This window comes from Diospyros lotus, chromosome 6, assembly GCF_014633365.1.
Source record: "Diospyros lotus cultivar Yz01 chromosome 6, ASM1463336v1, whole genome shotgun sequence".
NCBI lineage: Eukaryota > Viridiplantae > Streptophyta > Magnoliopsida > Ericales > Ebenaceae > Diospyros > Diospyros lotus.
Genome location: NC_068343.1, coordinates 12,487,441 through 12,499,301, shown reverse-complemented (window position 1 = coordinate 12,499,301; position 11,861 = coordinate 12,487,441). Strand labels below are relative to the sequence as shown.

At 34.0% G+C, this 11,861-nt stretch overlaps 1 protein-coding gene across 4 annotated transcripts; it reads left to right on the top strand.

The window, feature by feature from the left end:
* The first annotated feature begins 5,420 nt into the window (after nucleotides 1-5,420).
* Nucleotides 5,421-10,057, top strand: LOC127804819 (probable serine/threonine-protein kinase PIX13). Of its 4 annotated transcripts, none has more exons than XM_052341848.1 (7): nucleotides 5,421-5,561; nucleotides 5,878-5,984; nucleotides 6,183-6,514; nucleotides 7,880-8,015; nucleotides 8,108-8,250; nucleotides 9,023-9,146; nucleotides 9,441-10,057. In XM_052341848.1, exons 2-7 carry the CDS (start codon nucleotides 5,897-5,899, stop codon nucleotides 9,896-9,898), a joined length of 1,281 nt encoding a protein of 426 aa, XP_052197808.1. In that variant the 5' UTR covers nucleotides 5,421-5,561; nucleotides 5,878-5,896; the 3' UTR covers nucleotides 9,899-10,057. The 4 variants fall into 4 exon arrangements, with proteins under 4 accessions (XP_052197808.1, XP_052197809.1, XP_052197810.1 ...); XM_052341849.1 differs by having other exon boundaries at nucleotides 5,504-5,637; XM_052341850.1 differs by lacking the exon at nucleotides 5,421-5,561 and having other exon boundaries at nucleotides 5,644-5,984; nucleotides 8,111-8,250.
* The last annotated feature ends 1,804 nt before the right edge of the window (nucleotides 10,058-11,861 follow it).

Here is an 11,861-nt window from a genome sequence, read left to right as displayed (position 1 = left end):
TTCAAAATAGGTGGAACTTCACCTTTTTATTGTTACAAAAAATAACATCATAATAGATAATAACTCAAACTATTTTAAAACAAAGCAACTTAGATGCATGACAAATATGGGATAGTGATTGACAATAAGTTGTGTTATTATGAATAGATTAGGAATATTTTATAATGCAACAAAATTTTTTTTTGACTCTAAATTTTCTAATTGTCAATTGTTTTACAAAATATAAGGCATAGGAGATGTATGAATAACTTATAATTGCAATAGGAATAAAATTTAAAAAATATTGGACCAATATCCCAACATTATGTCTTATGGTAGTTATATTAGATTCTACGCATTAGAGGGAAAATGGTAGAATTTTTATTAGACTTCTATAAAGTGGATACGGGTCAACACATAAGAAACAAAACCAAAGGCTTGAAATTTAATTTTGGACTTATATAATTTATATGAGTCTTATTTTGGTAATAAACCATTGGGTGAAAGTTTTTTGTTGAAGTTTGCCTCGAGTTTTGTCCTAGAAGATAGCAGAACCGGAAGGAATATAAAAGAGTAGTTTTGGCTGAAGAAATTAGGCAACTAGAGGTTAAGTGTAATTAGTACATTTTGTTGGGGTTAATATATAATTTTCCTAAGTTAGTTAGTTGCCTAAGTGTGTCTGCCTCCTCTATAAATAAGAGGGCAAGGCAGCAGTCTAAGAATTCCTCTTTCTTGTCAAGTTCTCTTCTTCTATTGTGAGTATTCGTTGTTCTAGAGATAGTGAGGCATGTGTATTGTGTTCTTGAATTTTCTTGTAGTGAACAAGGGTTGTACTTGAGCGATAGCATTGAGAGAGAGCTTGGGTTTTGTACTGATCTTCTGTCTGGAAATAAAGGCTGCTCTTGGTGAGTGTTTGAAGGCTGGATGTAAGATTGCCAAAGGCATTCCGATTCAGGATAAATCTGCGCCTAATGCTGTTTGGTTTGATCTTTTAAATTCAGTTATTTTCTTTTTTGTTGTTCAGTTTTATGTTCTTACATTTACATTGCATCCGAGAGTGTTTAAGAGGGTTTATGTGAGGGTTTTCTCATCTAAGGTTGTAATTTAAGAGTCCTAAGGTTAACATTTTTTTTCATAAAAAAAGTTTAAGGGGTTCTTAAAGTAGGGATAGTTTAAATACTTAAAACATCTCGTGAATCCAATTTAGGATTTAGGGTTAAAATCAACACATATCTAATGTTGCTCGCTATGGCCTAAAATCTACTAACCTTCTCCCATCCCATGCATATATGGCAAAGGCTGCTGCCGATTAATGGGATTGGGGTCGATGGTGAAAGATCAATGAAGAACCAAACAAAGAATTAGTGGAGATGACAGACGCCAATTCGCTGCTTCTCCTTTCCTTACAACTCCATCGATACTCTTTTCCCTTACTTTTTTTTATATGTTTTCGCCCACGTGTGAAACAAACCAAACCAAACCCGTTTAGGCAGTGGTCATTGTGATCTTGATATTGCTGACTGCACATTACTGGAAATTTCCCAAATAAAAGAAATTAAATTCAATCAAGACCTGGACAGAGTTGAGATTGAAAATTGGTGAAGGAAACCGAGTCAAAGTGTTTACATCTTAACCCACACCAATCCTTAGCCATAATATTAATACACCCCACCCCACCCATCCCATCACCATGGCCCCTTGACCACGCTCTTGCCCCCCAAATTGTGCCTGCTTTTCCTGTCCACTAATCATCGCCTAATCCCTACTTTCATCCAATGTTTTTTTATATAAACAAACATGAACAACTACTATTTATTACAAGAATTACATAACCCCAAGAAGCACCACACACACACACACACACACACACACATGATAGAATTATTATTATTTTTTTAGATACATGAAACATATGAAAGACAAATTAACGAATAAAAATAACATAATATTGACCTAAGTTTAGAGGCAATTAAGCACAAATCTCTATTAAAGAGTCCTCCAACAAATAGGAGTCCAAACTAAAAGATTGACCCAACTTATATAGTCAAATTCAACTGCCATCGCACAAAAGGAGGAATGTGAGGTTGACTATATATTGTTAATCTTGCCAAAAATATAGTTTTTTAATATCATCAATCAAAGTCTCATAACAATAAGAAAAACACGCCAAAATAAAAGTAATTAATTAAACTGAAAGTGAAATAAACTTCCAAATCGCAAATATGTTCAAACCCAACACCCAAAAAAATCCCTCTCCGATCCCAACCAATGTAACTGTGCCAAACGTCTAATTACAGTCAAACTTTGAAACATCATCACCACCGGACACCTGTCCTAAGTGAATAAAGCAGCTGTCGTCAACTTAAGATGAAAAAACCTTTGCTGAGGGAGGCCATCAACATCAAGCAATCAAATTAAAAGCAAGTAGTCACAGTGAAAAATCTTTTGACTATAATAATAATAATCTAATCACACCATATATGCATGCTGGTTGGAATCAACTTTTAACATTAATTTATCCTACCTACTTTTATCAATAATCAATATTTCAAGGCAGATCACTCTCACTGTCAAATAGCTGGTTTCAGAATTGATTGTCCCACACCCAGAGTTCATATTATAATTATATCCAACACTAACTGAAAGGGGAAATGCTAGAAAGTCTGGCAAACTCACCGACAAATTTATTGAAAGGGAGTAAAAAATTAATTTTTTTTCTCACGCCTTGCTTTCTTTCTCCCCCTCCCATGGATTCCCCCCTCCTCCTCTGGTACATCTCCCCTGCCATGGCCATTACCTCGTCACGCTTCGCTACCGTTGTCTCGCTTCGTCTCCGTCGCCTCTCTGTCATGGTCGCCTCGTCGACACTCACTGTATCGACTGTCGGTGAGGGCGAGGCGAGACGGTCATGACAGAGAAGCGACTGAGGCGAGGCGACCATGGCAGAGAGACGACGGAGACGAGGCGAGGCGGCGACCATGGCAGGGGAGACGCACCAGAGATCGGGAGGGGGGGCAATGGCCCGCTTTGTAAATTTGTAAAATGGACGGGGACAAAATCGTCTTTTTTATCTCATTCTGTGAGCTGCTCGATAGGTCTGTCAGATCCTGTAAAACGACTCATACATATATATATATACATGGGCAGCTCAAACTGATGGCCTTTTCCTCTTCCACTTTCACTTGTGCCTTAATAGAGCCGGCGGCCTAAGGCTCCCAAGTTCAAAGGTTCTAAAAATTTATAATTTATTTATTTATTTATTTTTAATAATAAATAATTTATTAAAAAAATTTAAACCCAAAAAATTATGAGCAATTTGAAATATATGAAAAAAAAATTAGATTTTTATGTAATTTCAAGAAATTAGAATCAATGGATGAAAATGTTTTAAAAGGGTATTGTTTGAATCTTAAAACCGTTTTTAAATATGATGGACTTTTAGATATATATAGATGGTTTAGATTTATTTTTAAAATTAAGAGTGTTAAGAGAAATTTTTCAAGAGAAAAAAAATAGTTCAATAGAAATTTTTCATTACATCAGAAGAGTGAGTCAATTATTTTTCGAATGCATATATTATTTATAGAATATTGTTAATAATTCCAGTTTTAGTGGCTTCTACATAAATGATTTTTTCAAAATTAAGGTTGATAAAGTCATATTTGAGGTCAACTATATCACAAGAAAGATTGAATGAATTATTTATATTATTCATTGAACATGATTTATTAGATAAACTTGATTATGGAGATTTAATCAACAATTTTGAATCTCAAAAGACAATAAAAATTAATTTTATATAAAACTGAATATAGTTCAACGCATATTTATATAATGAAAATTTACTCATTATTGGTGAACTTTATCTTTTTAATGCTATTAGTTTAATACTTTGTTTTGTTTATTTCTATATGAGAATCAAGAATGGATAGTTTTTTGCTTGACTTGCATCGACTTTCTTAGAGTTTTAAAGAAAAATTAGTTTTTTTTGTTTTATTTTGTTTATTGTAGTAGGTTGGCTTCTTTTGATCTCTTAGATATTGTATTTTAGTTGAAAATTCACTATATTGTATTTTATAATTGATTGAATTTTAACTTTTTTTTCTTTTTTAATTTAATGAGATAATAGAATTTTCTCGTAAAAATATGTATTATTTATGTTTTTATAAAAAAAAGTTAATACTCTTAAAAAGATTTCGATAAATTTTTTTGCCTAAGACTCCAAGTTAGTTGAGCTGCCTCTATGCCTTAAATCCTAATATTTTGACTAGTTCACTTAATTCGTGGTATGTATCAAAAAGTCTATAACTTTAAAAAAATTCAACCTCTTGGCTTAAAAAGGCCATGCAAAACATGGGTTTTCTGTTAAAAAAAATTGTTGAATTTAATGCTGGACAAATCTAAATAACAGTATAATAAAATAATTAATAGAGCTAATAAAATATGAAACATAACGACAATAACGTAAGAATAGCAAATCGAGGCCTCTGTGATTGAGGATGGTTGGCATTTGTCTTACCGGGTGCAATGATTGACGGTTGAAAAGTTGACATAAACTTCAAAACTTTATAATGAACTTTGTCGATTAAGCACTATCAAAAATTCGTATGAGAATGATTGAAGAATGACTGAGGCCATTATGCCAATTTAATTTCAGTTCCTGTTGGTTGCAGTGCGTGGCCCCTTTGGAGCACTATAGCCTCTTCACTTCATATATATATATATATATGAACATGAAATTAAAATTCATTCATAAGTTGGAGAAATGTATTTACTGCAATCTGCATGCCTGCCTTGACGGGTCTTGAGAGACTCAATGACAGAATCAAAGTATTGAGATCCAGTCGATTTAATTTATTTTAAAAAAAAAAAAATAATTCAGTTTGATTTCCTTTTTCAGATCGCCCAATTTTCCTAATCTTTTCTCTTTTCCAACTTTTATCAGATCAAATTTGTTTGCTTTATCCAAATAGTCGCTTTTCTCTTTTAATTTTATGTTAAAATAAGTTTTAATTAAATTAATGCTTTGGTGTGCTATAAGTTTTAAATTAAAAATCAGACTAGAATTGGCATTGGGCCAAACTCTTTTAACATAAGAATTAGAAATGGCTGTCTTTACCGGCGTAGCACGGTTGGTATTCAGGTAGCAGATTGCAGTTAAAGATGCAGATTCGAGTTACGACAGCTGCAATATGAAAATTTCACCTTTCCATAAAAATGGTTCTTTATAAATATCTTACACTGTATCTCTTATCAAAAAATCACTGTATACCGTAATTTACCACTCTCAGCTTGGGAGAATGTGTAAATCCTCGAGGCGAGAGAATTCACCATTTAACCAAGAATCAGACACGACTAAAAAACCCACTTCACTTCACTTCACTTCAATGCAAGTTTTTAAATAACAATATTTTACAACAAATCATGATTGGTGCAATTGTACGGATTTCCAGTACTGTTGGTTGGTAGGCAGGGAATGGCTAGGCAATGCCCGGTGACTTCCCCCCGCCCCAAACAACAACCGTAACCTAACCAAGAAGGAAGGAAGGAAGGAAGGAAGGAAGGGAATTCCCAGGAAACTGGTTTGTTGACTTCTGAGCATATTGATCTGTTACTTATTGGAAACTAAAATTCATGAAAAAGACAAGATTTATCGAGGTATTACACAACCACAGAGCATCATTATCAAACTGTAAAAGCCTATTTCAATAACCTGCAGTTCACGGTGACTCCAACCAAGAACAAAAGTCCAACAAGAAATCCACAAAGATCATCTTCTTCGTCCTCTCATCATTTTCAAACATTATCTGTCTTTGTTCTCTTGGAATTGTCAAACTACATCTCTGTGTGTGTGTATATCGTTTAGGTTCATGCTTTTGCTTCTTCTTGTCGAAACAGGGGAATCACCGAGATCAACATGGGCAACTGTTTGGTTTCTCAGCGTTCTCATCCCAGCCCCAGCACCGCCCCCACTGCCTCCTCCGCCATACTAACTCCCACTCCAGGTGAATTTACATTTAGTTGGAGTTAATCCTTTGTTTCCCGTGTCGCGCAAAATCACCACACTGTTTTTCAACCTTTCGTTTGATGTCTGCTTTAATCCGAAATTCGGTCGGATTTTTTATTCTTTTGCCATCGAGTTAATTTCCAGGATGAATGTCTGTTATTGAGAGAATTTAATTGTGTGTTGGATATGTTTTCAGGAACATCTAGTGGGTCCAGTAATAGTGCCCCTTTCTCGGCCATGAGCAGCAGTGACGGCCTGAGCACGTTATCGGCGGTGGCCGAAGATACTACGTGTGTGGATGGAGAAATACTGGACGCGAGGGACTTGATGGTTTACAGTTTTGAGGATTTGAAGACTGCAACTCGAAATTTTAAGCCGGATATGGTGTTGGGGGAGGGTGGTTTTGGGACCGTGTTCAAGGGATGGGTGGATGCGAGGACCCTTTTACCATCCAAGTTCGGCTCTGGGATGATTGTTGCCATCAAGAAACTGAGGTCAGAAAGCATTCAGGGTTTCGAAGAATGGGAGGTACTGTTCTGCTTTGCAATTCAATCCCCTTTAGTCATTATGCAAGCGAAAAGTCAGCATTCTTCCTCAGATTGTAGCAAAAACATAAAAGAAATTGAGGAAAGTTATAGAAATGCTTGTTTAGTGTAGAATTCGGTGGATTGTCATAATGCTTGGACTCGCCCAGCCTTCGCAAAGTGGAGAGCCACAAATTTACATAAATTTGTGACATGGCTCCAATCATGGAAGAATATAAATTGTGAATGGACAAAGTGCAAGAAGAGGATATTAGTCTAAGGGAGAAAATTTCCCCTTTTCTTGTCCCTTGCAAGAAGGGGACATTAGTCTAAGCAATGCGGAATCTTACATGGTACCGAGTTCTAACGTGAAGAAGTGATCGTTATGAAGTTTTAATGAGATTTTTTTCCTTTTGAGATGCATGCCAGCCTTTTAACATAAAAAGGCCATATTCGTGTTTGGATGAGTGTTCTAGTGGTTCAAGGGTAAATTTGTGTGGATTTCTTGTCACAATTTTAAATGTTCAATGTCCCCTGCTGGGAATTCATCAGGTTAGGCTTGGTTGCAGGTCTAAGTTGGGTGACAACCCAAATTAGGCTTACTAAATCTTTGGCGGACTGCAAATAATCGAAGTACTATTGCTGTCTCTGATAATGGTATTGACCAGTTCTTATGTTCTTTCTAACAAAATGGAATTTTAACTTATGGCGTATGTTTCTTGTTTGAATTTGTTTATTTCTATTTTTTTTTTTTTTTTTTTGATAATATATATAACTTATTTTATTGAGAGCAAGTCTTGGGTAGCAATCATAAAGTTACTCCTTTATAACAGGAAGGTAATGGGTTCGAATTGTAGTAGTACCCTCTTTGCAAAGCAAGAGTGAGACTACTACAAAAATGACCCTCTCTTATTCCTTGTAAAGTGGGGAGACTTGTGCATTAGGGATGTCCTATATATGAATGGTTTTATACTAGTTTCATATTCATAGGCGATGCCAAGTCAAGTTGCTTATTTCATACTTGATGATAAATAGAGATTTCCAAGGCAGCACTACGGCAATATAACTGTTCCATTTGGTTGCCACTCCAGCTTAAAATGAGAAATGCTTATGGACTGCTTTGGTTTGCAGAGATGTTAGTGAAATTATAAGTATCCATTTCGTTTAATGATATATGGCATATTTCTCTTTTTCTTTTCCAAAGCGTTTTAGAACTAAAACTTTTAAGGTAATAAGGATCCAATCTCATTCTTAGGTAAAATTGACTTATGATCTGAGTCAACTGAGTTTTAACCATTTCTTTGTTAATCTCTATGATAAAATCGTCTTTATTTAATCTAATGGTCTATTTTATCATTTGAAAATGCAGTCAGAAGTGAGATTTTTGGGAAGGCTTTCTCATCCCAACTTGGTTAAGCTGTTGGGGTACTGTTCAGAGGACGAAGAACTGTTACTTGTGTATGAGTTTATGCAGAAAGGAAGCTTGGAAAACCATCTTTTCAGACGTAAGAACTCTGATTATAAAGCAGGACAAACAAAAAGAAAAACTTTATTCAAGGTTATGTCACGCTAATTTCTGGACTTCTTAATTGTGCAGCAGGCTTCGCCATTGAACCTCTTTCGTGGGACATAAGGATCAAAATAGCCATTGGTGCAGCACGAGGCCTTGCCTTTTTGCACAGTTCAGAAAAGGAAGTCATTTACAGGGACTTTAAAGCATCTAACATACTGCTGGATGGGGTAAGATTTTATGTTATCGTGCTTCATTGCAGTGACAACAAGTTAAAAACTTTCTGTTAGTGATCTGAGGAAGCAAAGAAGATTTGAGTAGAAATGACAACTTGCAGTACATGACTATTTTTGAACAAAATGTTCTATTATTCCAAAGTTAAAATTTTGTTTCTTTTCATTTTCCCTGCCCTCTTTAGTTTTCATGTATTGGATGGATAAGTTTCCTCTGAATTTTGATTGTGTTGGGTCCACAAGAACAGAGTTAAATACTTAAAACTATTGCAAAAGGTTGGGTTGAGGCTTATTTGAAAGACTCCAAATGTTTTTTCCTTTCTTCCTATACCTCGTAGAATCAATCTCAATAAAAGTTTATCTAAAATTTACAATAGAAATTGTGAAAAAGTGTGGGTTTTTTCCTTTCTCCTAGACCTCTTAGAAATCAATCTTGGTAAAAGTGTATCTAAAATTTACAATTGAAATTATGATTGTGACTGTGCTATCTGTGCGTGCCTCTTAGCCACAAGTTCTGTTTGTTTTCAAGACTTAAAAGAGTGACTGTCTCACTTTATACAATACGGGGTTTGCAATTTACTGTCAGATTATTCAAGAAGAATGTACTTGGTATACTGACATCACAATTATGAAGATGCATATTTCCTTTATTTGAAATGATATAACTACATTCGGTTAATTAGTTTTTTTTTTTTTTTAACTCAAGAGAAAAGTTGCATTCATGGGAAATAATTGTTTTTTGTTTCTTTCTCCTTTGTTCTTTTTACAGAACTTCAACGCAAAAATCTCAGATTTTGGCTTAGCACATCTGGGGCCATCAGCTGGAAACTCACACGTTACAACACGAATTATGGGCACTTGTGGTTATGTTGCACCAGAATACATTTCAACAGGTGAATAATTTTCTCTGCAAGTTTTAGAATAAAGGTGATTAGAAAACCGTTAACAAACAAACACAGAGCCTTGTTAATCAATAGTCTTGGAGTAGTGAACTATAGAAATTGTTCCCCAGAGATATCTTCTTTGAACAAGCAAGCACATAAGAGGCAAAGAATCCTCACATTTTTTGATTTATTGATAGTTGAAGGATAAAATGGTAACGAAAAATAGGAGGAGGAGGATGAGAAACCCGATTTTGTGATCGAGTTGAATTAGTTGATAACCCATTGCACCAATATTTTCAACAGGTCGGCTATATGTGAAGAGCGATGTGTATGGCTTCGGGGTTGTGCTGCTGGAGTTGTTGACAGGCTTGCGAGCATTTGATAGGCGACGGTCTAGTGACCGGCATAATCTGGTTGACTGGACAAAGCCCCTTCTCCACAACAAAAGGAAGCTGAAATCAATTATGGATCAACGGATAGAAGGCCAATATTCTTGGAAAGCAGCCATGAAGACGGCTCAACTTACCCTGCAATGCCTGGAACACCAACCTAGAAAGCGACCCCCAATGAAGGAAGTTGTCGGGATCTTGGAACAGATTGAAGCCATGAAAGAAAAACCAAAAGAATCAAAGACGACCTTCTCTACGGCTCATAGTCATGGACATCATCAACCTATGCATCCTGGTTCTCCACTTCACCCGCCTCACCATGGCCCTGCAATGAGAGGTGCAAAACCACCAAATCTGAGCCTGGTTAGCTGATGAATTGGATCAGTAAATTATTTTCATTTCATTTTTTCCCCAATTCTTTGGTAGAAATTTGATCTGGGCGTTGGCATTAAGGGGGTGTTTGGCTTACCCTTTATTAAGATAGCTTTTAAACATTTTTACTTAAAAGCTAGTAAAACTTTAAATTAGCTAGCGAGTGATAACATGTTTGGATAAATATAATTTAAATTATTATTTATATAGTTATATGTTTTGATTTGAGAAATCTGATAAGTCATCAAAAGTTAACAAAAAAAATTAAAATAGACGTATTGCTAAATAATACAAATAAAATTTATAAAATATTAATTTTTTAAAAAAATAAATTATAAATTAAAATAATAAAATTTTTATCTGTTCATAAATTAGATATAATTATTAAAAAAATATATTAATTCAATGTTAAAATGGAGAGAGAAGGAGATGGATGAGGTTAGGATAAAATTATAAAATTCTTGATCAATTAAATAAGTTATGTATATTGTTTTGAGAAAAATTGTGGGGAGTTTTTTTAAAACGCTGTCAAATAGTGTTTAAACTCGACAATGTTTAATCTTTTTAATTTCTAACAAACATATAACTAAATAAAACATTAAAGGTTTAAGTTTAATCTTATAACCAAACATCCTCTGGGGGAGATGAATGTGTTGTAAAATGAATCCCGCTCTTCCAATAGTAATTTGCTGACCCAGTTGGTTTAGTCATTTATATATCTTCTTAGCTTGAGCCTTTCCTTCAATTTCTTGTGAAAAGGCTATTTACTGTGAGAGGAATTCATAATTAACCCAAAATAAATAGATATAAACATTTTTAATTATATTCTTGAAAAAAAATATTTTTATTCACTTAAACAAACTAATTACACTCTATAGCCACTTTTATGTAAGATACTTAAAATACTATTAATGAGATTTTAAAATAGAAAGCACATATTACCCTTAACCTCATTTACCAAAATATGCTTGTATCTTTCACATCACATTTTCTTTTCAACATTGTTCTTTACTTTTTCCATTGTCGAAACCATCTAAATTCAACCATTATTCCTCCATTCAATCTTTTTGTTTGTTGGGTAATTCAACTTTTTTCACTAATAGCAGTTGAAATCTTATTGAAGTCACATTCACCAAGTTTCTTTAAATAACTTATTATTATTATTATTATTATTTTTGGCCATGGAGTTTTTGGATTTAGTTGGCCCATCGGGTTTAATGGGCCAACTAAACTCGGATCGGGTTTCGTTGGACCACCAAACTCAGTTATCGAGTTTAGTGCCTAACAAAGCAGATTTTTTTTTTTTTTAATTTTTAAAATTTTTTCTTTCAATTCGTGAGTTCCATTATTACTAAAATGATCTCTAGGTAACTAGAAAAATTCATGGCAAAAAAATAAAAATAAAAAATAATTTAATTTTAATTTCAGGTTTAGTTGGCCCAGGTTTAGTCGACCAACAAAACCTGAATCGGGTTTCGTTGGCCCACCAAACCTAGTCATCCGTTTTAGTGCCCAACAAAATTTGATAATTTTTTTTAATTTTTATTTTTAATTTGTGGATTCTACTATTACTAAAATAATCTCTAATAACATTATCCGGGTTAATTGAACGTAGAATACCAACAAAATTGTCACTTGATGCATGGGATGTCATTAGATGACTATCGATCAAATGTTCCAACTACGTATTAACCATGAACATTGAATCAAAATGATGTTATGATATTGTTTTATCTAAATAAAAGTATAATTCTTAAATAATAATTTAATTTTGATCCTATTAGGTAACTATAAAATCCCATGGAAAAAAAAAATAAAAGAAATGATTTAATTTTAGTTTCGGATTTAGTTGGCCTATCGGGTTTAGCGCCCAACAAAACCTGATTATTTTTTATTTTTTAATTTTTTTCTTTCAATATGTGGGTTCCATTATTACTAAAATGAAAAAAATAAAAAATAATTA